The 26,206-nt window shown below is 44.6% G+C and overlaps 1 protein-coding gene across 12 annotated transcripts in view; it reads right to left on the bottom strand.

Annotated features, from left to right (window-relative positions):
- Positions 1–25,756, bottom strand: part of COL26A1 (collagen type XXVI alpha 1 chain) — a 182,395-nt gene extending 156,639 nt beyond the window's left edge. For 4 of the 12 annotated variants that reach the window (XM_009678109.2, XM_009678113.2, XM_068910267.1 and 1 more), the window contains exon 1: positions 25,270–25,719. In XM_009678109.2, the coding sequence (XP_009676404.1) occupies positions 25,270–25,421 (152 nt within the window). In that variant the 5' untranslated portion in view covers positions 25,422–25,719. Of the gene's footprint in view, positions 1–25,269 lie in introns of all 12 variants that reach the window. The other 8 variants (XM_009678111.2, XM_068910266.1, XM_009678116.2 and 5 more) reach the window with 5 other exon arrangements.
- Between the last annotated feature and the right edge of the window lie 450 nt (positions 25,757–26,206).

Raw genomic sequence — 26,206 nt, 5'->3', positions numbered from 1 at the left:
ATAAAAAAATTAAAAAAAAAAAAAGACAAAGTAACTTTGGGGTGGGGTTGTTTCTTCTGCCAACCGTAGTAAGCCTAACTTTCGGTCTTAATTTCCCACCCCACCCCCTCCACCCAATAGTTGCAGAGAGATTCCCAACTTCTGCCAATCTCAATCACAAGAGATCCAATAAGGCCTCTTGCTCAGTTCTCAAGAGGCCAGAGTTTTACAGTGCATAGTTTAGTTATAATTTAGTTCTGTTAGTTATCATAAACAATAGGACTTAGGGGAAGAAAAAAAAAAAGTCTTCCAAATCTCTTGATAGTCAGCTCCCATTGTACTGGTCTTAATTTCGTCCTGTTCATTACGGTATCATTCCCTGGCCTCTGACCACTTGAACAACATCTAAGTTGGAAAATTCTGCTTTTTGGGTGGTGGTGCTCATTGTCAGCAGGGCTGGAACAGGCTGGGTGCTGAACATATTGCATTGCTGCCCTGGCGAAGTTACAGTCCAAAAACGGGCAAGACAAGATGTCGGGGAGGGAAGGAACAGTCTTATGCTCTCCTACAAGTGAAGGAAACAGGAATAAGAGAGACCTCTTCACCCCAAGGCACGTGAGCAGGCAGGAACTGAAGTGCCAGTCCTGTGAATCAGGACCCATAGAGCCCCTTTACCTTCTCTGAAAAAGGTTTTTAAGTTCAAGTGTCATACTTGAGAAAAACAAGAAAAGAGGTATACTTGCATTTCCCCCTGGCAAGCCTCATTCATATTTGCCAAGTTCTGGCTCATATTTTTGCTTCTGTAACTACATAGAGGTAACAGGATGGACAGGCACCTTCCCACTGAGCTGGGGATCGGAACTGGGGACAGAGGCAGGTGGTGGAGACTCTGCCTTGTGCTCTGAAACACACAAAGCAGCTGCCTGATCATTCCCTATGCACGCAACAGTCCCACCTTAAACACAAGAGCACTAAGAACAGTTGATCCCTTCTCCTCTAAACATTATGGTGGCTCCCCAACCTTGCACACCAGAACCAAACTTCTTGCACTGTGGTAATAAACACGATCCCTCCTCCTTCCCTCACCCCACCTTCCCAGTGGTGGCTTGATTTTCCCCAGTACTTGCCATTTGCTAGGTTTGTTGCTTTTTGTTTCCCTTTTGAATTCTCCTTCCATCCCTGCAGGAGGCTCCCCGCTCTTTGGCTAACTCTCATTCCCATGAATAGGTGCATGTGTGCCAACAGCCGAGCCGCCTGCAGCAGATCACAATGGGCAAGCAGAGACAACAGGCTGCTGACCCCACCTTCGGCTGCAGGCAGACGGCGGCCTGTGCTGCTAAACCAGGGTGCTTGAAGTCAGGGTGGCTTTTTGACCCTCTGCCACAGAAGCCCCTCCACAGCATCAAGGTAGAGCCATGCAGCTTTGCCTGCCAATACTGCTCCGGCTCACTGCAAACTCACTTGCAGTTCCCCGTAAAAGGAACACGCATTACAGCTGCATCTCGAGTGCTTCCCAGGCTTGCAGGGAGGTTGTGGAGAGTCACTTCTCTCAGAATTAGCACGGGTCTGTGGTGTATTTTCAGCCCTGTTTTTATGACTCTGCTCAACTGGGCATTAATGCAACCTTTATGCTATCAGACCCTTTCGCTGGACCTGGAGAGGAGCTGACGCTGCGGGACGCCACTGTGGGAAAGGGCCAGAGCAGGCTCCCAGCAGCAGCTGGGAGGGCTCCTGCAGGCTGGCTTTGGGAACAGAGGAGGAATCTCTAAAAAAAAAAAAAAAAAAACCAGCAGAAGATTGTATTAGGGATTCCACAGAGGATACCAAAGTCATTTATATGGCCACTTGCAACAGCAGACCAAAGATTTCATTGCTATAAGGCAAGATTACCAGAGAAATGCTATTTTTTCCTGGAGGTTATATCAATTTTTTAAAGAAGGGAGAAATGCTTAGGTTGCCCAGTTGTTCCCAGTACAGCTGGAAAGTAAGAGCTACTGTGCTACAGATACAAAGCCTAGACTCTGGATCACAGTTCCTCGTGGCCAAATGTGCCTACTAACATCCACATCATAGAACTGAAGGGCAAAATTGGAGGAGAAAAAAAAAAATTAATGAAGCCTCAGACCACATGACAATAGCAGATTCTCTAACAGGCTCAACACAGCTTTGGTACAAAGTTTAGAGGACAAAAAACAAAAGAAACATGAAAACAGAAAAAGAGATCAGAAATGGGATAATTATTCAAGATAGAATTTTGCTTTTAATTTCAAGTGCACACACAGCACAATCAGCCCCCTTTTTTCTCTCCTAGACTTAGTCCTAGCACTTGTTCAAATGGGCATCACAGGGTAAGACTGGTCTAGTACCTCCTCATGCCAGAGGAATATCCATTTAAGTACGGAAGAAAAAGCAACCAGGAGAATGGACAAGTATGAAGGGGTGGAAGAAAACACAGCTACATGTGATTTAACTCGAGCACATGTTTTTAGCACAATGCTTACAGCAGTCTGAGGGATAGCACCACCCTCCAGCACGAGTCTCGGGACAAAAACACTTTGTATCAGGCAAAGCAAACCGTGCGTATACAGAACATGACAGGATAACGGCAAGAGCGTAAGTCCTAAAATTATGAAAAACAAAACTTCTCATTAACATGCAACGAGGAAAAGAACTGGTCCAACCACAGGAGAAAGAATGAAGCCGTAGTATGCACACCAGCAACATGTAATAGATCAAGAAGGGACACAGATATTAACAAACCCAGAATAAAGTTACCAAACATTTTAAAACAGAGCACATTTATTGAACACTTGAGGGCCTGCCCTCACATTAAGAACATTTTTCTGGCTTGCCAATGGAATCTAAATAAACTGAACATTTATTTACACACAATATGCCTGAACTGTTACATAGCTTGCATACATATGCCCCCACCCCTCCCAGCCTTCTCCCATGACAAAGGTTCATTTGCAAAAAAGTACCGTTTCCATTGTGTGGAATTGGATTATCCCACACTGATATCATTCCACCGTAATCCTGATTTTAATGGACTTGCTTCTGAGACAAACTGTCCCACTTTCCTGGAGAAGGACAAAGTTTTTCTTCGTCTGACACAGAACACGCAACCGCGCTAAAAGCAAAACCCTACGCTACACAGCTGATGCTGAAACGGGAGAGCTTCACATCCCTGAAGGTGAACGAGGTGGGAAGGGGAACGAAGAGATGGACAGCACCACACACCCCAGCACAGCACAGAAGAAAAGAGCAGACCTTGGAGGCCCTCTCCACTTGCCAGAGGGAATCTGGCAGCCTACCTGCTCCGGTTAATGTGTAATGGAAACTCCAAATTGCAACTGTCAAAGAGAAATTAGAACCTAACCAATACCCTCCACATTCTTCCCCTGCATAGACCCAGATTCAACCTCACCTTGATCCTTCGAGGATTATTTTCAACCTACGTTGGAGTCTAACACTCCATTAAACACCCCTGTGGACCTGGTTCTAAGCAGGTGGCACTGCGCAGGCAGCCTGTATCAAAAACTGCAAGAATGGCTGAATATTGTAGCTAACTACAAAAACGTTTTCTCCAGCCCTTTAGCTTGGTGAGTGCTGCTGGCATGCATTCAGATTGTTTTTTTCCAAATTAGTCCAGAATAGCTGTTGTTGGAGTAGGTGTCTCTTGCACATTCACTCTACCTGGTCCTTACAGTAAGTTTTTCAGGCACGCATTTACCCTAGCAGGTCAAAGGAATTTATCCCTCGAGTTATCATTTCTGCCTTTGAAAAGCCTTTCTCAGAAGCGAGACGTGCTGCTGGACAGACCTCGTTACACTCCAGTGACAGAGCCTCAGGCAGCGGTAGGAGGCAAAGGCTGCTCCCACACTCCAGCTCACATGATAGAGGTCTGCACATTGGGGAAAAAAAAACATTCCCAGGTTCATTTCCTCAGATGACCTAATCAGGGACCCATAATAAAAAGGGAGCAATGATTACAGGATATGAGAACCTTCCCTGAGGTTCTCATTTCATCGGTTTCCTAGCCTGAAGCTATCACCTGGTTTGCCAGTCTGAACAGGACTAATAGTCTAGGACAAAGAAAGAGATCATTCAGTTATATCTGGGGGTTAAAAACAAACTTCCACTTTCTTCAGCTGGAGCGCTCAGAGTCCAGGAAAGTAACACAACACTTGTCACATCAGCACTCATAGACTCTTCTTTAAAGCAGTCAAAAAAGGGCTTTTATGAAGCACAGCACAGATCCTGAGGGCAAAAAACAAGTCAAATCCCAAAGACACTTGGGGAATCTGATACAAATACAGATTTTGCTAACTTTTTTCTTTACCAAGAGAAGGAAGACTTCCATTACAAAGGCACCCACCCAGGGGTGAAAGATCCATTCCCATTTGCAAAACATCATGCTCTTTGCTTCACATACTTAGCATCACTTTCCTATAAATGTTACTTTCAGGTGTTTGGTTTCCACTGCAGCATGTAAGCAGGGGAGGTAGAATAGCCAGGATGCAGCTAATTGTAAGATGCATGACGGTACATAACTTGGGACTCACTGTAGGTATAACGAGACAGCGAGTAAGTCTGAAAGAAGACAGACAGACTCACCCCAAGATTTCTCCTTGCAAGCCAAAAGTCAGTAAGAACGGTCTCCAGAACACAAGCAGGCTTCAGACAAAGTGACGAAAGGCCCCATCATGGCTTACAGAGATTATAAATGACCCTTTATATTATATACAGATGCTAGCAAGAAAGGTTTAGGACTTTTACTGGCATGCATCCAGGATGGCAGAGAATATATTATTGCTTATTCAAAGAGAATATTCCAACCAAGAAAATGCAGTGATCCAAACAACAGCTCCTTTAGAGCCAGGTCCACTGTATCTTATGCACCAACATATTTTAGCAAAATGCCCTGCAGTGCCTTGTGGAGTTGGTCTTCCACTGCTTTGCTTAGAGAGGCGAGTCTCAGTTTGTCCATTTTCCGCAGCCATTTCCAAAGAGACACCCTCCTCTCACACCCTGCTTAATTCTTGGAAGATTTTCATGGACAACTGAGGATCTGCAGACCATAGCTTGCGAGCTACCGACTTAGACAATTTCTGTCCAGGGCTACAGAGCAAGATCTCATGTCTCGATCACAGCTGACAACATGTTGTTCCAGAGGGAATACAAGTGTTGATGTCAGCAGATATCCAATAACATTTACTGTGTAGGTTCCAGACAGATACAAAAAATATATATATATATTACTGTGGCTGTTTCAGGCTCACTAAAGTAACAAATTCAATTTTTTGCCTTCATTTGGAGGTACTCCGAAAAATACTGCTCCAAGTTTAAATGGACCCCTCCCTCAGCAGATGCTGGGAGGGAGTTACCCACTCTCTGCTGACTCAGTGAGGCCAGTGACACATCGCTTCGGGCCACCTGGACACTGAGCAGACACCAAGGCTAACTTTCCAGGGTGTGCACTGAGCAGACCTCACGGAGCAGCTGGCCCTCAAGGGGGCTTGAGCTGCCTTTTGCTTCTGCAGCCAGATACCAGGGAAGAAGGTAAATTCTGGACCCTACAAGGCTTTCTGAACATCCTGCCCCTCTCAGTAGACAGGTCTACTAACGGTGCACCTTTTGAATTTGCACTCAAGAAGGAAAAGCGAGTCTAAGTCTGGAAACTCTAGATGTCTGCACAGCCTGTAATATTATATAGTGAGGGAGAAAAGAAAGGATTACAGCGGGTGGAGAAATCTAAGCTGACAAATACCCCGGCTAAAATACTGTAATCTCCAGAAGAGCCATGTACTCACATACCAAAGCCTAATTCTTGCCTAGCACAACTGAATCAGTTGAGAGCAATTGTGTCACAGAGGTGAAGGCAGCAGACAGCAAGTTTCCCCCTCCTTTCTTGCCAATTTGATTTGCCTAGTACTTTTTCGTAGGCCCACCACTCAAGGCATAAACAGGGAGTCTTTCCACCCACTTCCCCACTGTAAACACTTTTAAAAGGCCTGCACCACAAGCTGACGGCCTCATCCCCAAAAGCAACTTTTGTTTCCTAGTCCAAACCACTGCTTTTTATCCAAGGTCCTCAGACGCCTGGGGGTCCCTGGAGGGGTGTCTAAGGGGGTTGCAAAAGGAAAGCCAACTGACTGTTGGTAGGTTTCATTTTACCAGACAAGCGTTCACAAACTGAACAACGTCAGAAACCGCTGGGGTGAACTGATCAGGACTCAGCAAGTAGCCTGTTTAATGAAGAGGGTTCGACTTGAAATCGAAAGCAGTTACGTTCTTGCCTAACCACTTCTTTCAGTGGGACCGCAGCTCAGCTTCACACACAAAACGGACTGGCTGCCATGCCCTCTGAAGGGCAGACCTACAGCAGGCAACACCTGCCACACACAGGAGCTTCTTCCGGCTCACGTGCTCACTGCAGTGAAGGACACAGCTACGGTTCCAGAAAACAGCGTCCTTACAGTATACCACGCTCCTACCAGCACAAAATGCCGGGCTTTCAGCAGAGACAATCCTACCAGTTAGACTCTGAATAAAAACATTTATGCTGTTGTAGAGCTAACTAAAACGGAGATTTAATGTGGTTTCAGTATTTCCTATGAAAGCACTTGCCATGCAGTATAAGTCAGACACAAAAGCTCAAATGAGCTAGACTTAACTGGGCCAGGGCAGAGGAAAGCAGAAGTGTCTCTGAAAAAAATGGCTTTACACGCAGGATGGCTTCATCAGCACCTGTTGCATGTGTTTGGGCATGAACTGACTCTTCCCACCCCTGATAAATACCCTAGATGTCTCTCAGTAAGGCTGGCATTTCTGATGCTTGTGATTTGCCCCAGAGCTTGGAGCTGTGTAAACAACTGCACTGAATTATCTTTCTGTTTCCATAAGGATAACACACTGTGTGTTATACTTAGCAGAGATCAACATTTAGGGCACAGAAAACAGTAGGAGTGTTTTGATAGCTAGATAGATTTCCCTGAGTTTCCTTGCAACATTTTTCACTCGAGCTATCAATTTCCCTGCAATCCTAGAGAGGAATTTCAATAAAATCAGAAGGTCACTGGCTTTTACTGGGAAAAAGTTGCTGTTCTGACTCAATGAAAGCAAACCATGCCCTTTTCTCTATGTAAATAGTACAGCGTCCTACTTGCTGTGCCAAAACACCAATCCATACGTTGTGTGCTGGAGCCCCTGGTTAGCCAGAGTTAGTTATTTATACATTCCACCGAGGCCAGAAGCAGAAGTTGCCCTGTGCATGCCAAGAAATCTAAGATTCAAAGGCTGCCAGGCTCTCTGGGGTCTCTCTTCCTGAGCAACCCAGTTCTACATAATCACATATTATTCCTTTCTTATTCACAAATACACACCTCCCAGAACGTGCTTTGGCTCCCACCAGGGTCAAGCTTACCAGCTACTTCAGTTAGTTATTCGCTTACTTTCTTTACTGCTGTGACCTGACTAAAAAGGACACAAGCCCATCACATGCTGCTGGAAAGCTCAGATAAAGGCTAAGTCGGGCGTAGGGTTCTCGTGTTCCCAGCCATACCTGAGCTCTCTCAGGTATCAAGGTTTTGGGATCCAAAACTACGATTCAGCTTGTTGCCCAGAGAAGAGCCAGCTGCAGTATTCAGTCATGGCTACGGATCTCCGCAAAATCAGGATGTTCAAAGTTGAGGGATTGATTCAGGTCAGTGGTCTGTAGCTCAATGGAGCATTTCTAAGGAATCCATGAAAGACTACATGGGGAGGAGGAGGGAGGGGAAGAAGGAAAGGGACTGCACACAGATATATGACAGCAGGATTAAGTTCAAAGCAGGGTCTGCTCTTCTGTTTCAAAGTCTTAAGTGGTCTGCCAGTCAGAAGACACAACAAGCCACAGAAATCCTGTCAATATTGATGTTTTACGCATGCCTTACTCCCACTGAATTCGAGTACTTCACAGTCATTAATGGAGGCTAGCCTGACTCCTGTGAAAAGGGAGAAAATCTTTATAGCAGCCCATTCATTTTGGGAAATGAATAAAACTGGAAGATTGCTGGTGTTTCTGAAGCCAGACAGCAGCAGCCATCTGAAGCAGCAGAGAGCCAGAGGCATGAACAGGAATAAGACAAGTTCCAGGTCTCCCACTCTGCTATGTCAGTCAGACACAGATTTGAAGGAACTCCAATCTTTCTGCCCCCCAAGTAATAGTTTGCAAAAAAGTGACCATAAAAATAAGTTCTGCCTAGCTAAGTCAGATGGGACAATTTATCTAGGTACCTCCCAAAAGCATAACCCTTCCCTAGGGGGCAATACGTTCTGTGCTTAGTACACTTCAAACGTTCAGTTGCCAATAATAGTCTTAAGTTCTCCCACACAAAGTGGATTATCGGAGGCTGCTGGAGGGAGTTTCGTCCTGGAGGAATCTTTACCTTAGGAGGAAAATGTAATTCAGTCTGCACAGCAGCTTTAATCTTCAGCAGCTTCTGCAGCCAAGTGCATTTAACTGCTCTCCTTGCTTTGTTGTGTGCATAGTTGACCTTCCAAACAGCCTTACCTCCAGGGCTGAACTAACTTTAATTGATAGGAAACTGCACAAAATTGTGCCTTATCGTTCTGCAGTTATTGAAGTTACAGGGGTTAAGGGAGAAATTCTCCCTACTAGAATTATTAAAAGCCTAGAAACAGAATAGCTGAGCCACGGGTGCAACTCTGCGTCAGAGACACAGCTCCCCAGGGCAACATTCAACTTCCTTAGCCATGAGACCATCCCTTTTCTTCTTCCAATCCCCCACCTCATTCACAAGGCACCTTCCAACTGCTGCAACTAATGAAGCAGGGGCCCTGTAGACAACAGCACTCCTCTATTACACAAGCTTGATTCATTTTCAGAGCAGATCCACCCTGTACATCAGCACTAATACAAATACAGAACTTAACATATGCATATGAGGGCTTATGGCTGGGCAGGCAGGTAGTATCAGAAATAAGGCTGAATTTAAAAGATTAGGCATGTTCAATACACACACCTCTATGCCTATGTACCTATTCATGCACATACAAGGGGGAAGGGGACAAAGGGCTCAAGGAAGATTTCTCTAGCATAGAGCCCCTCTGATTTCTACCCACCATCCAGCTCCTCTGTATTTACTAGTGGCATGTTCTGACTGAATGAAACAATAAATATGGTTGACCTGAACCATAATTATCTTCATCATGAAAATGAAAAGAAGTTAGTGCATGACTGAGTGCTCAGAAATAAAAGGGGTTTCACTCCTTTGAAGTCCTTTGCTTTTACAGGCATTCTTCTCAGCATTGAACTATTTGCTGCTCCCTCCCCCAAGATTATTGTAATCAATGAGAAGACAGTAGTTTCCAACGTTCACCAAAGCAGAGAAGAGGAAACCTAAAAAAAATATCCATGGAATCCATCTTTGTCAAATTAGACTGACTGGATGGAATTTGGCATGTGATATTCAAGCAGCATGGAAATCATGCACAATTACAACCAAGTATGTCATTTTTGCAATATAAAAGCTCCTTGAATTAGAGCCTTTCAAAAAAAGAACCTGACTCTAAACATCTTTGCATATCTGGATAACTCAGCTGCAGACAGGTCTCCCGCCTTCCTATTTCCAGTATATCCACAGTACTGATTTGTTCATTCCTAGAAAGCCTGACCTTGAGGAGAGGGGTGCAGGCAAGAAAAACCCAATCACACCTTGATTAAAGGTACAGAGCCGAGACATGGAACACCAACTGTTTAAAATATACCCATGTTTCTAAAGGACTCACTTGCCGTTTGACTACGTGCCCTGCTCCAAAAACCTAATCTAGAACTGCTGAAGCTGAAGACAGCGGCCCTGATTTTCATTAGAGGGCACAATTTTATTAAAGTCAGTACCAGCACACTCTAAATTTACACCAGCATAAATTCATCGGGAATTAAACTCTCCAACTTTGAAATAGCAGAGAGTGGAGGGGGAGGCCACTGACACACACCAGTTTGTCCTCAAAACTTCGAGGAGAGATAAAAAATGTCAAGAAAACTAGCAGTAAGGAGTCAGCAACCCTGTAACACTGTCCCTTGTATTATGAATGCTCTTGTTGTGGCTACAAAGTCACTACCCATAGCTGCCTGAAGTTCACTTGCTACAATATATCATGATGAAACTCAGCAAAGGCAACACTTCACACAACCCGTGTCCACCAACACAGCAACTGCTAAATCAGTCTCCTGCATCTAGTTGGTGTCCAGCATCTCCTTCAAATTAAGCATCAGCAACACAGGGCCTGAATTTGCATGCATCAACCCAGGGTCAGTTCCTTAACATTTTGTTTGTTTGCTTTTTACTTACACGGCCAACAGTGCATCTTTGTGCCTCAAATTCAGCCTTCTGATGCCAAACTCACAGCACTCAGCAGCATGCTAAGCGTCAGCACTTTGTGCACGACCGCAGCATACAGCCTTTGCTGAGATGGAGCAGTGCTTTTCATTAGCATTGTACCGGCACTGTGAAACACAGATTCCAATAAGAACAAAAGCAACGTCAAAGGAGAGCACTGAGGATATCAGAGAAAAAAAAAAAAAAAAGAAGGTATGAACAAGTCAGTGCTTGCTATTAATCACATGGTGTTGATCTGCCCATTTAACATGCATGTTTCATGCTTTTCCTGAAGCTGAACAGTACAGATATTACTGTCACTGGAGACCGGTAGAGCTATTTGAGATCTAAAATAACTTAATAAATCAAATAAGAGATCCCATTAAAAAAAATATTGCCTTTTATCTTAAAGACAATATGGATTTGTTTTTCTGAATTATGTCAATGCTCAGAGCAGCGTTTCATAAACTCCCAGTACAAAGGGCCCGAAACAAGGCACTGAAAAGTGGATCAGCTTCAGCTTCACAAGTGTTAGAACATGACTGGAAACACCTTTATGGACAACTACGTCATGTAAACAGAACCCAAAACTCTGCTAGCAACACTTCCTCTACCTTTTCCTGAGGTACGTTACAATCATATCATTCAATCTAGGCCTTAAATTTGTTCAGCAAGTTGGAAAGTATTTTGTGGGCTCTGGTACACAGGTGAATATGCTGCAGACCTTTCTAGACTAGTCATATATTGTGCAGTTGCCCGTCATTGTGGGGAACCAGATTTAATGAGCTAAGGGGATCTCTTTCGGTCTAGAGTTTAAGTCCTAGTAAGTACATAGGCTTAACTTTATTCTGCATCCCTCAAACCATAAACTATTTCAAATGAATGTCATACCAAGAGCCAGACATGACAACATGCTCTTTGTAACAGCTAAAGAAACAGCAAGAGCCACAGAGGTTGTGAAATGCAGATCCAGCATTATGTCAGCAGTACCTTAAAATCAGGATCCTCTACTTATGAATTACTTAAGTCACTTTCCTCAAAAGCAAATTTATAAGAAAATCCTACAACCTTCTAAGGTGCCCAGCACTTTCCAGAGTGCCCGACAAGCAACCACTGGTCCATCCTGCATAAACACGCATACCTACGTTCTTCACAGAACTCATCTTCTACCGGCTAGCAAGCAGCAACTCTGGAAGAACAGGCCTGCTATACCAGAGCTGGAAGTAAGATGTCAGAAATAACCCAGTCTACACAAATCCCACCTACTTTTATTGCTTAGAGATCAATAAGCCCTCTTTCCCTTCCTGATGGGTCAAGCTCAGCCGCTCACATCTAGCGAGGCAGTTCAAGGTCTGATACCCATCCGCCAGCATTTGCACTAGGTCTGAGAGAGGACTCCTGCTGAAAGAATGTGGAGTAGGGGCTCCAGGAGGGTTTCTTGGGCAGCTCTACCATATTAACAGGCCTGTACTCCTTTCAAGAGCAAAGCACGTTCCTCCAGTGACTGCTCTACTGGTATGCCAGGCTATTCTGAATAACAGGCTGCACTGCACAGCATCAGGTAGGCAGTCTTTTGCTTGGCCAGCTCACAGATCCCCAAGCTGAGCCAGTTTGCATGCCCACCTCAATAAAAACAAAGTCCTGCAAAGCCTCTATAGCAGGCGTTCAAAGCGTTAATCAGTTTGAAAAACAAAGCCCAAAGGGTGCATGCTAATTTGCTATTTAAGTTGAAAACTTTTTATTCCATGTCTGTCACGTCTGGCACAAGGCTGTCCTGGGCGTTACTACAATAAAAAATAATTTGGAAAATAATCCTATTGTTCCAGTCACACCCATGGGAGTTTCATGTGTAGGGAAGTAGGAACATCAAAACTGAGATCTCTTATGTGATCAGAGAGCTCAGTTTGCCCTTCACAACACTCAGTTTTGATTCAAGTGCATGTTGGGAGAGAGATCAGAGACAGTGAGCTAAGGCAGGAGGATGTCTCAATAGCTTTAAGGTTAATAAATTTCTACTTAAACAGCCTAAAGTCTTCAAAAGTCAACTTTACTGCAGTAAACTGGCAATACCCTTTATAAGTGCATATCCACACCCACGGGTGGCTAGGTGATCACATCTTTCCCTTCCTTGCTTCCTTCTCAAGCCACTCACTCCCAGTGCCCACCTGAACACAGTAATGAGTTGCCCTAAAATGTTTTCCTAAAATGTTCCCTAGATGTGCCCTAAAATGTTCTCCAGGTGCCAGTCGTGAAGCGCTTCATCCGCACAAAGTGGAAACGCAGTTGGGATGCAGTAGTTACAGGCGTATGACGTTCTGCTATACCAGTAACCTCCTGTTCACCTTTCTCCAGACTCCCACTCTTACACTCGGCCGGCTGCGCTGTTCCAAAGCCGTAAAAGTAACTACATAGCATTTGCTGTAGATCAGCCCTTCTGCCCACAGTAGTCCCAAACCCCTGCTAGTGAAAACTGTATTGTCTCATCAACTTTTAAACTCGCTCTTAACCAGATGGTATATGTTTAAATCACTCGCAGCCTACTGTACTTAAAACACCCATAGATAGAACATCTAATTGCATCTTTTCAATTAAAAAGGCTCTTTTGCTTTTTGACACATCTTCCTAAGCTTTCACCGTTTTGGAAGTAGTCTCCATACCTCATTTCTGACCAAGAACAATTATTTATTTTCCCTTCTTAAAACCGTGGTGCAACCTAGTTTGTTCATGGGGGGAGAGCCCTTCTCGCCTGAACAGAAACACTAACACCTTTCTGCATTATTAAAAAATTCTTGAACAATCTAAGAAACTGCTTTAGTGCCTCAGTGCTTTGGAAGCCTCTATTTGGAAGGGAGATGGTCTTGAGGGAGGAGATCTACACTTCGGTATCCAGGTGGAAAACGGGTTTGATTTGGCCAAGTAATAACAGCTGAAAGAAAAACCCCCATAGCCTGTGCACGCACTGTAGATTCCTTCTGAATGATAACACTGCTTTGAAACATTCCCGAGTACACATGTGAGAAACCGGATGGGAGAGAGAAGCTCTGAGCCAGAGAGGTGACAGCAGGGGGTCCAAAGGAGAGATATAGACAATTGGCCAGAAAAATTCCTGCACTATTCTGTGGGGAATTATCAAATATGGCAGAATCCATTACATGAGCGCTGGGGGGGAGGGACTGTTTTGTTCTGTTAAGTTTGAAGTTACCTGCCAATGCAAAAAGGGAGGACAACTTCACTTTCCCAAGGCAAAGCAGGAAATCCCACAACATATTTTTAACCATGAGTTTGGTAAGGGTGCAAAGTTAGGCACATAAATGACCCAAACTCCTAAAGAAAAGGCTTATTAGGCAACCCTCTCCCCAGCTCTGGGAATGGAAATGCCTAGAGGTATCGGTGGGAAGAGTCTCAGACTCTGCTTGCAGGGAGAACGCAACAGGCACTGACCAACACCAGATACACCCACATCCCATTTTAGACACCTACTACCTGCAATAGCTTGTGACAAAGTCAAGGCAAAGCCATTAAAGACAGCTGACGTTTGCCCCCCTCAAATTTGCACAGATTTCTCCAAAAGCAGAATGTCTGGAGGCTGAATAGAGGAGGAGAAGAGGAGAAGAGCGTGAAGGATAAGACTACTTTTAAAACAGTTATAACTTGAATTTTATTGATGGCTGACAGCTGCTTTACGTCTTTCTGCTATCTTTCTTATAGTCAGTTTGGGAAGAGCAGCATACATTTGCAAACCAGGAAACCTGTGAATGACCCATGGCTGTTCAGAAACTGTACAGTCTGCAGAGGGTTATTATGCTAAGCATATACGCAAGCAGCCTTTGCACATCACAGCTAAAAAACTTGCTTGTGTTTTTTCCCCTCCGTACATACATAACTTGATGGTTTTCCTTTACAACTTTCCATTGCAGTTTGGGGGAATTTTTACATGCGGTACTTCAGCAAAGCACAGCCACCCTTCAGGCAAAGGCAGTAGCCTCACCCAGTCATGGCAGTGTTTGCTTGGTCCCTTTCTAAGTGTGTAAGGAGCCCATAATACCAGTGAAGCCACTGAACATCAATATTCATAGCACATATTAGTGCTGGGATTCAAATTAAATGGCTGTGACATACCTGCGTCACACACTTCTGGCAAAACAAAGAGGGATGAGTTTCAACTGAAACATTTCTCACATTTAAAAAAAAAAAAAAAAAAGGTTTTATTGAACAACATCTCAGAACAGGGAGTAACAGAGAATCACTACTGAACCGTTTCCCCTCGCAGTCAACATGGGCACGGCCTGCTCAATTATTACTAGTAATACGTGAGCCACAAAAGATGTGGGGAGCTTGGAATTTCAGGTCAGGAAAAAAAAAAAAAAAGGCTGATGGAGGTGCCCTGCAAAGGGAGCCCTGTCTCTCTCTCTCTAGGCCACAGAGGGATGTTCAGACACAACTCAATAACCCCGGTGCTTGGGTAGCACAAGCTGGCTCCTAGGTTCAGTCAAGGCACAAGCCAGTTGAAGTGTGAATTAGCAAACTAATTCAGCTTCCCATTGCATTCAGCTCACAAGCTGAGTTGTGACAATTCCTATGATTCCTAAGATACAACTTCATCCTTACCTTCCCAAGGATTAAGGAGTAACTTCTCCAAAAGGTACCTGGGAGCTGAAAGCTTAATTTCAGCAAAATTCTAAGATGCTGCTTTGAAAACCTAGATGCTGTTTGAAAATCTTCTAGTTCAGATGCCAATAACCACTTGGCAGGGATTGGTGGACATAATTAGAGAGCTTGATTGTTTCAAAGGACATTACCCAAGCAAATGAGTATGTTGCTGCAGTTCTTGTAATAAGTTTCCAATGGGTTTTATTGCAGAGGTCTTGAAAAGGTTTTAGCAGACTTCTAATTACACTATCAGGACTCAAGTATTTTTCTGGGGCTTGGCAAAGTGGGATCTTATTATTTGTGCTTGCAGTGTGCAGTCATTCAAACCTTATCCACAGGCCGACAGCCTAGGAATTCCTACCACTTTGTAATCCAAAATTTTTGTATCATTCGTGATATACATTAGTGACTTCCAGTAACAGCAGCCCAAGAGACAGTATTTTACTGTGCGATAGTTTAAACTATTTGGCTCAGTGCTGTATCCTGAAATACACTGCAGGGAGACAATATATTTTGCTGCAGGTTACGCTGATTTACAGCAGCATTAAGCCAAGTGCTGTAACATCCCACAGAGCCAACTTGCCTCTTTCACTCTTCTACTATATATCAGACACTGCATGGGAAATGAGGAACTCCGCAGCATCATACCCAGACCGGCCTTTGCTCAAAGGTTGTGTGGTAGCAACAGCTGTTGAGGTGACAGTTTTTCACCGCATGCCCACAGGCCAGTGTTGCTTCCATGGACACACAACGCATCCAGCCTCCCACAGCCTGTTCAGTGCACAAGGGAAGAGGGAAGCACCACAACCAGTGCCACCACTCTACTCTCTGCTGCTGTTCACTCCAGCCTCTCCCACTCAGCACCTCCTTCCCCTTCACTTCTGCCTCTCTCAGCCTGACCTCCTCACTAAATCCTTCTCTGCTAAGGTCAAAGACTAACTCCCAGAGACTAATATCAGTCTTCCAGGCTCAGAGAGGTACATGAAACAAGGAGCAGGCTGACCTCTATGCTGTAAGAGTGGAAGTTTATACAAGTGCCAAGAATTATCATTCATAGATTTATTATAAACTTGTGCATATATTCATGTACAATACTTAGGATTTTGCAGCTTTCTATCTAAGATCTAACCACACCCTCACAAAGTACTCCCCAGAGCCTTCCCTTCCTCAAAGGGAAGTATTACTATTCCCATTTTATTCAGGGAAAATAAGACAGAATTTACAAGTCTCAATTCCCAGACTTCATGCTGTTCTATAGAATATACACTGAGTGTTTGAGGGAACAGTCCATTTGTTCGGGGAGAGGATGGAAAAAACAAAGCCTTATGAATCAGCCAGCTGATAATTAAAAGCAACTATATCCAGATCATTTTAAGCTGCACATGAGAATCTGGTCTCCTCAAAATCTGAATTCCTCTGCGACCAGAAAAGCCTGGGTCACTTGCCCAGCTGGTCACTATTGTTCTGTCCAATAAAGTTCTGGCAGAAATGCATGTTTAACAAAATTCAGAGATTAGGCATACCAAAGAATGCGACTCCCCCTATGTGTTTAGGTTAGTGGGGTTTGCCATGCCGAAATACTGAAGCTTAAGCATATCAGATTTTCCCCAGCCTGTACTGCTAGCGCCAATGACAGACCCAAGCTGACAGCTCAGTTCTCAGGATCCCTGCCATTTTAGCTTAAAGTTCATTAAAAGCAGCATAAAATGTTCCCCTCAAAGCTGCAATGACCATTAATTAAATCAGTGTTTTCCCAAGGATGTGGAATACCAAATGACAAAAGCTCTCAGTACCTCCCATGCGCCAGAAACTCCTGAAGGGCAATTCAAATCGAGTCAGAGACTCAAAGGGCCAGATTTCAAGTACCTAGCAATAGAGCAGCCCACCTTCCAATGCCTTAGGATAGCCCAGATCTCCAAAGAGAAATCTAGCATCCAGTGGCCAAATTCAGCACTGAAATGGCAGCGATCTTCCTACCATCTAGCTTAGCTCCTGATAAATTAGAATCAGGATCATTAGCTCAATTCACAACAGGGCATGCCAGATGAGAGTCAGATATGAAAATGTCACAAGAACAAGTCACATAGGTAACCTTACAGAGATCCTCAGAAATCCTGCAGGAAGGCAGTTCTCACCAAGCCAGATACCATTCATAAAGCAGCTCTGGTAACTTGCAGGGCCAGGAATTTCTCAGCCCAAAACAGAACGATATTAAACGGACAGAGATTTGAGACTCAAGATTCGCGAGAGATGCAACAATCCTTGGAGAGTCATATACAAGAAGGCTAGAAATAGCCTGGTTACACCTCAAAGTTAACAGTTTTATATTTAAAGGTACCAAGGATTCATAAGTTGCACTTGAAGGGGATATGGTAGCTTGCATTGTGTGAAGTGAAGTTAATAGGAGAAAAGTAGGAAGCATCTAAGGTCCTGTTACTATGGGACTCTCTCATCCCCTTTCCCCTTAACAAAAAGAAAGGCAACCTCCCCCCCCCCCCGCCCCAAACTTTCTGTGAGAGTCCTATAGCAAATCAGGAACACGTATGGCTGTAACACAGGAGCTGCTGACAGCCAGACCTAAGCGTCCTCTTCTAGGAGAGCGTTTTTAGTCATCTCAGCACGGCAACTGAAACCATATTTTAGCTGGCATCACTTTCAATGCCACCTAAAAATGCGAACAACTCCAAGTTTGGACAAGATATAGTGATGCTACACTATAGCACATTTTTGTCTGAGAATCAGACAAAAAAAGCCAGTCACCCAAACTGCGGGGCAGAGAAGTGGCGTCGGGGGGGGGGGGGGGTAAAGATTCTTTTTCCCCCAGAGAAAACATTAGTGGAACCTCCCTCGGGTTGGAGGGTTACATTCATGACAGACCTCCCTCCGCACACACGCAGGAGCAGACCCGAGAAGAGCTGTCACCCGCTGCTGCCTCAAATGAGGACTTGAAAAAGCTCACTGTCCTCTGCTGTGTTTACAGCAATAATGAGAGCCTGGAGGAAGGGGTTAGAAACATCTGAGTTTAATAAGGGCTAAGCAGAACACAGCAAAAAGAAATGTCTGCCCTTCCGTTCAGGGCTACCACACCCCACCAAGCACCGCAGCAGCAGGCCAATGGGAAACTCGGCTTGGAGACGTTACATCATCCGAACACCCACAGCAGCCTATCTGCCCCAAGCCTTTTCATGATGAGAAGCAGCATTGCAAACCAAGCTGAAAGCTCCCAGTGCCACACTTCTGAACTGCGGAATAAGCACAGTCCTGTGGGGAAAGAGCAGATGGTGACTGACCCCATGCATAGGACAAGCGGAGCAGAGAAGGGAAGTTGCTGTGCTGTGCCTCAACAGAGAAACTCCATCTCACAAGGTCACCACAAAGGGACAAGAGGAAGGTCTAGCTCATTTAGCACCTATGCTGCTGCCTTTTCTTAGTCCTAAAGAGCTCCAACATCCCGCGTGCCTAGGCTGAGAAGAATCCTATTCCAGTTTCTCATGCAGAGCAGAAGACAAGTCATCTTAGTGCTCTGGTCCTGTAGTCCTATGTGCTGTGTCCCCTTCCTCACTTCTACAGTGTCCATCCCCCAAACTGTCCTCACATGAAACACACATCTTTCATAAAATGTCTTTGCCTACGCTGCCTTCACTTGGCACTTGTTCCCACCTCATGTGCTATCTTTTTCTCTCTTTTTTTTGTTTAATTACTAAAGGTATTGCACTGAAAAGTGAAGAGTAGGATTGAGTCCTGCTCACCTGCAGAGCCAAGAACAGCTCCTCACTAGAGCACATACACACAAAAAATTGAGCTCAAAGAACAGTTAGGACCTGTCCTAACTCTACAGACTCAGTACAACTTGGTTACGAGACCGTATGGAGGAGGATATTACCCTACCTCACAAGTTCATAGTGATGGCATTTCTGAGATGCTTTGAGCAAACACATGCCTGTACTTAGCACAAGAACTGCAAAAGAGTATCACTTCCACCCAGTTCCTAGGGACAGAAAAAATTGGAAGTGATTAAAAAGACATCTGACTACATAACCTAGTGTCAAAATTGGACATGACTAGATGCATTTCCATACAGTGGTACCTCACATTAGCTTTAAAGTTTGGACAGATAGTTTGTTTGGTCAGCACAGAAGAATATAGTTGAATAAAGAAAGCCTTACTCAGCTCCCACAGAACAGCTTAGAGGCATGCAGCAGACCACAAGGAAGTAAAGGGAAGAGTCCTACATAAAAGAAGCTCACAGATACCTTCTCTTCTCAGCTTCAAAGAGGGTTGTTTAAAAAAAGAGTCAACTATTACAATTTTAAGAGGCAGATACTTGAATTGGGTTTTCCAGATAAACCACAGAATGAAAACAGAGTTATGGAAAAGGAGATCCATCCATCCCAGACTTTAAACATCACAAAGCTGCCTCAAACATTTCTCTCAATAGCATCCATCCTGTGGGCTTCTGGGTTAAAGCCCTTTAAACAGAGAGGAGAGGGAATTTTTTTTTTCCCCCCTTTCCTTTGCCAGGGCTATGATCTCCCCATTTCGGAAATTGAAAATGTGTCTCAGATCTGAAATAACTTCCCACTTATCCTTCCTTTCAAAAAGTAAACAGATACAGCCATTTTCAAATACCCAGGCCTAAATCATTACAGATAACACTTTCACCCAAGCATACTCTCTAATTACACATCTGTTCATTTCTGGGGTACTGGGGAATTAAAGATGTCAAACAAGCCAAAACATCTCAAGTTCATTATGGACTTGCAATTTATTACACTGAATAAACAGTTGCTTCTTCCCAAAAAGGAAATAAGGAGCAAAAGCAATAAGGAACAACATCACAGTTCCTACCCTCTTCCTTTGTCATAGTAGTACTTGAGGACTACTATAAAGTAGTCTTACTACTGTAGTACTATAATAGTACTATAGTTGTACTTAAGGACTCTAATTCAGATCCATGCCCCAGTGTGTTCATACACATTAAGTAGAAACTTTAATACTATTCAATTATATAAAAAGTCAAAGATTTGGAGGATAATATTCCAGTTGCTAACGTTATTTATTTATTTATTTAATTCTTGCAGCTCTGATTCTTATTAGAGTCTTTTTGTGACTTCCAAGCTGGCATGGGCTGGCTTTAAGCTCAAAGCCTCAAAATAAGCATTCTGTCTCAGTGAAAGTATTTAAGCGCTGTCTACCTCCTTCCAGTTAACAGTGACTTGAGAGCTTTGAATACATTGCAGAAAAGAAGTCCAATGAATTTTAACATCCTCCTACAGGAGAGGCAGTCTGTTTTACAACAGAATAACGTGGCTTCAACATCCAGAAAACCTAGAAAAAGCCTGATAGCCAGTCCATTGTTCTCATTCAGAAGACCTACAAGTATCCGACGCTTCCATTCTTTCACAGTTATTTTAGTTACAAATCCTTAAGTTTTTTCTCCCTTTATCAAGACACAGCCCAATCAGATACAAGAGATGTAAGCAGTCTATGATCCAAGTGTCACAGAACTACTCCACCAAGCAAAGCTGTTAAATTTCTGACTTTGTGCATTTCATCTAGGATTTAAAACACTAACAAGCTCAGCTTTGAGAAAAGGAACAATTAAGGGTTATTGAAAGAGACACATTTGTTAATTTATCCAAGGAGAGCACGAGTTCACTGCCACCCATTGCTTTGCCTCTCTGCTGCCTTTTCCTTGCTGGAGCTGGAAAATGAAATGTACTTGACAGGAAACAATTCACACAAACAGCTGGAAAGCCAGGACAGTAGGAGATTTCCTAAACGAATACAATTTAGCACAGTAACTAAAGTCATGTCTGGTATTTCAAAGCCATTCCAGTGTTGCTAGGCCCTTTCACACTGTTTTAATTGCATTGCAAAGCTACAGCACTGAACCCAAGTTCGATGAAGATCATATGGCTAAAGAGGGAAGGAAACAAACATGGGATAGTTGAAGGGTTTGGTGATGGGCTTAAGACCTTCCGACCTCTTGGTTACCTGGGTAGGGCACTTCAAAGGGGAATTAGTGCAGAGGACTCAGTGTGACACAAATCCCAGTTTGTTTGCTAGACATCCCTGCACAGTCCACAGCAAACCATAGAGACTTCTGGCAACGAAGAGCTGTAGACTATTAGGTGATGGAGGGAATGACTCAGAAAGCAAGAGCCTCTCCGGAAAAGGAAGGGAACTACATTGATCTAATACATATAGTCTTATGGTCCGCACCCACTTTAGAGCCACAAGGACTTCAAAAATTTGGGGCTGAAATCATATTCTAACCATCTTTCTCTGGGAAAGTCAGAATTAACAGATAACTGTTAGGAAGACGTTAGGAATACGTTCTAAAAGCACTAGACAGGCTACATAAATCAGGACACTGATTTAGAGACCACCTTGTGATATCAAGAACAGGCTTCTCTCACAAAGAAACCCATATGTATTTAACAACGCCAAAGCCTCACCTAAAAGGCTGCAGACTAGTTTACTGCATTACAGCATAGTTCAGCAGTCCTTCAAATAGGCTGGGGAGGTGAATTTGATGTCCAGCAAAGGTGTAGCTTACAGGACCGGCATGATGCACGCAGCCACTCTGAAGAAAACAGATCTACCTATAATAGATCCACCCAAACTTCTCGATCTAGAAAACCAGCAGTTCAAGTCACAAATTAGGAGACTGCCTGTCTCACCAAATAATTAACAGCATATTTCAAGAATCATCCAAACATATGAAAACATCAACACATTAGTTTTTTCAGGGAGGGAAATAAGATAGCATAGAGTGCAGGAAAGCTGATGTCAGTTTAAGAAAACAACTCACCTACTCCAAAGCAGCGTACAAAGTGTTTAAGCAGCATACAAAGCGTTTACTTGTTCCACTGAATCCAGGGCAAAGTGATCTGCTCTCTGACATGGAGAGAGTCATTGGCAGAGCCACAACGAGAACACAGATCTCTCCACCTTGGCTGTGCTCAGGTCTCCGAAGCACGCACGTGACAACAAGAAATGGGTGAAGCCACCTAGTCTTTCGTGTTGAAACCCGTCTCTAGGGATCAGAAGTTGCACTTGCAGAATTCCATTGATTGATATTACCTTTCTCTCCACACCTATCCTCAAGAAATATCACTGCTGTAGCAAGCACTAAGAACCACCATCAGAAGGGCCTATCTATCCAACTGCTATCAAAATAAGTAGGGCACCAAATTGTAACTACCAGTATAGTATGGTTAATAGTGCCGATATTTCTGTCAGGAAGATGGCTCCTTCATTCCTATGCTTTGGGTAAGACCCACTTCCCATTCTCAGTGCTTTGACACGGTAGCAAGTTTGAACACGAATTTCAAACAAAACAGTGAGGCTGCTACAATAATATACATTGCCAACAAACACTGCTGGTTGGATGTTAGGCATTATTGCTTATACGTGCCCTACAGAAGTTCACAGCATTTCAAGCACATGCAAAGACAGACTGGAATTTTCTTAGGTCTAATAGACAAGATCTATCACTAAAACCAACCAGAAGCTTGAATTTTCATCCCCCCCCCCCCCAAAAAAAAAATTGCACCAGAACAAGTATTGCAGAATTTCATTATGAGGTATGTGAGTTATGCTTCCCTTCCCCCCCCCCTAACTTTTTTCCTCCTCTCTAAAGGTTTCTCACACTGTCCAGGGCCCCAGTTGTCTAGGGGATAAAGAGCTCAGCAGTCCTTAGAGCCCTGGAAGTCCATCTCTAAGACAGCCTGCAACCTGGACACCAAGGACTAAATCAACTACTGAGCCTGGAATCGTTTTCTAATAGGAAAAGATTCCAGCAACCTTTTTATTTTTTCTTGGGGGAAATACAACTTTTGTAACAAGTTAGTTAAAAAATTTTGATACCAGATTCCCAGACAGCTCTATCATGTCTTCACATGCAGATCAAGGACAAAAAAAGCCAACTGCAAGAACAGGGTGTGTCTTATGTCAAGGAAAGATGTCAGCTGTAGTGCACTGCATCAGCATAGAGGAGAAAACTGCTGCGACTTACTGAAACCCGGAGCTGCAGTAGCAATTTCCAAGGCTTCAGCCTGTTTACGCTTGGCAGAAGGCATCCAGGAAAAGTGCCAGAAGTCACTGGACACAACACACATTGGGAAGACCGCAGAGTGCAAAGTGGGAACGGCTATCTAGTGCCATTAACAGCTATCACCCACCCATCTTCTGTCCACTGCAACCTCTTCAGGGCAGAGATAGCAGACTATTCTGATGCAACTGCCATTGCTTAACATAACCATTCAGGTGCTATTAAGATCCCCAGTTTAGATGGGAAAAGGGACAATGACCAATACAAACAACAACTTATAGCTTGATGCACTCTTTCTGAGAAAGGACTTCACACCCACACAGATCAACGTCAGATTTAAGAGCAAAAAATCTCATTCTTCATCCAGCACCATATTAAATCCAGAAGAGCACAGCTATCTCAACCTGAAACCGTACCCTGCAGGAGGCTCTCCCCAAAGGGCCAACATTGTTGCTGGGTAAAGTTTTCCCACACAGATTTTCCCATCAGGAAATAAAGGCTTTTGTTAGACATTTTCCAACAACAAAACTTCACCATTCAGTGGGAAATTCTAAACACACAAAGATTGCTTCAACGTGTGATATTTGACTACGCACTTGAATCTTTATTTCAAAACTTCCACCAGTGATTTTCCCTCCCTTCGAACTTATTTTTTATTTCCTCCTCTGCTTTAAGCCAGAATGGGAGATTCTCACATGGCAAAGTTCCACTGGACAAAAATTCTACCAGCTTTCTCTACATCATTGTTTAAATCCACTTTAGACGGTTTTATACAGCACTTTATAGACTTGGAGAGGGTTATATTCCCCTGACAAAGGGTCAGCTATCCAAACAACCACCGCATGGGAAAAATCATGTAAGAGTGCGAATCAGGGAAGGTCTTTGGTGAGCAGAGATACAGTACATGCTCATGTAAGCGTGGTAGCTCTGAACAAAGATCTGCAGGCTAATAGATATGTAAGACAAACGACATGTGGTTCTCATTGCAACTCATGCTTTGGGAAGGGGGTTCCTTGGAACAGATCCAGCTGGGATAGGTTTATCCCATTACTCTCCTATAATTTTCTGCTGTTTCAAACCCTCTGACAGTTACTGTAGTTTAACATCACACCCCCTACAGACTGAGGCCTGTTTGACAGGCCAGCAAACAAAACCACCCCCACTTTGAGATGAAATGTGCACCATATGTGAGAACCGTGCAACACACAAGGATAGCACCCGCTCTTGCATTTGTGACACACTGATGCAAACCCATTGTGCAGATGCCTAATCCCAATTCCAAGCCTAAATAAGCTATGCTAACCTAAACCCTCCTCCACAGCAGCGTAACTCATGCATGCTAGGTATTAGCATAGGGAGAGTGGGGAGGCATAAAGACAAGACAGATGAGCCCTGAATATTAAATTCCCAAGTCCCCATTTAAGGGAATCACTGAAAAAAAAAATCATGAAACTTAAGAACAACTGGAATCAGGTTAAGCCACTCTTACTTTATACAGTGCGGCTCATTCATCTAAACAGCTGTTTCACCTCTAGAGAAATACCCAGAGAAAACAGGGAGGGGGGAGTCTAAATTGTTTGCTCTGTTGAAGCAGCAAGATACAGTAAATCAAAACTGATTTACATTAAGTTTATGAGAAATGGGCTGGGGGGGAGGGGAGAGGAGTGGGAGGTTTGTTTCTAAACAGCTATTTGAAAGCTGCAACTCTTGAATAGAGATCTATAATTAAGGTCTTTCCTTTGTTGAGCTGAACAAGCTTTCTTCGCAGCCAGCGGCTATAACAGTTCCCTCTGCCGGCATCCCCAATGTCCTGGCTCAGGAGGTTTTAAAACCCCAGCTCTGCACAGTACAGTGACACATTGTCCCATGGCCATGGCAAGGCCAAGTTTCCATCCCCAATGGGCTGGGGGAGGCAAGAGGGGAAGGGTTTGCAGGGTTTACTTGCTAGAGTTCAGGTCCTCGACTCCATCGGCACCTCCTGCCTAGAGGGACACTGCCCCGGGCACGTAGGGAGTCCCCTGGGCAGGCAAGCGCAGCTCCCGGCACTGTCCACCCCACCAAGGATGCTCGTTCGGGGTGCAGCAGCACCATAAGCTCCTTGCAACCTCCTTGGGGATCAAAATGCCAGTCTGGGGTGGGAGGGGGAGCATTTCTGCCCGCGATTTTGCTGTCCCGCTGCTCAGACCCGATCTTACTCACCGGCGACTGGCGAAGCCACTGCCCGGGGAGCCCGAGTTCTGCTCTGGGTAGTTGTGCTGCAGGGTTGATGCTGGGAATTGATAGAGGAAGCCGGTCCCTAGCACACATCCATGCAGGCAGCAGCACCAGGACAAGAAAAGAGCAAACCGCATTTTTGCGAGAATAAGGTTTTCCTCACACACCCCCTTTCCTCTTACTCAGCACAAAGCCGTGGGGCCACCGTGCCTCCCCACTGCGGGGTCACAGTGGGAGCCGACTAGGTGGAGGTAGCCCAGGAGTTTGGGACCGGGGGGGCAGGGGTGCCCCGGGCAGGGGAATGCTGCTCTGGTTCTCAAGGGGAAGCCCGGTTCCCTCTGCAAATTGAGTCCTGGCTGCTGCTGCTGCCACTCGTGCAGGGGGTCTGGGGCCAGCGCTGCTCTTTGCGCCCAGGGCGCACACTCAGCCCCGGATGCCTTTTCAAATTTGGCGAGGTTGGTCCGACTCCGTCAAAGGGGGCGTGGGGTTTCTGCATTAACCCTTGCCAGGCCTCTCAGCAGACCCTGCTGCGAAGGGGCTCCCCGGTGAAAGCATCAGGGCAGCCCAGCGCTCAGGCAAGCCGCAGCCCTACCCAGGTACAAAACCTGCCAGGTGGGCGCTCACAGCCCACTTAGAGTCACTAGCGAGGGAAAACAAGACACAGGCATCGCTGCAGAAAGCCCAGGTTCAGCAGCACTTTGGCTCCAGCCGCCCACATTGCTAAGCAGCTCTGGGTGCAAGCAGGTAGCACGCCCGAGGCATGAGGAGTACAAGCCCCAGTCTCAAACCTGAAGCGTTTTAGATACTGACCACGACAAGAGCCTGCACTTCCCTGCTTAAGTGAGAGTCACTTCTAGGGTCCCCTCTGCACTGCAGCAGCACAGAGAAGACACCCCACAACAGGTGAGCTGGGGCTTGGTTT

Source organism: Struthio camelus, chromosome 16 (genome assembly GCF_040807025.1).
Source record: "Struthio camelus isolate bStrCam1 chromosome 16, bStrCam1.hap1, whole genome shotgun sequence".
In the NCBI taxonomy this organism is placed as follows: domain Eukaryota; kingdom Metazoa; phylum Chordata; class Aves; order Struthioniformes; family Struthionidae; genus Struthio; species Struthio camelus.
This window is presented reverse-complemented; position numbering and strand designations above follow the sequence as displayed.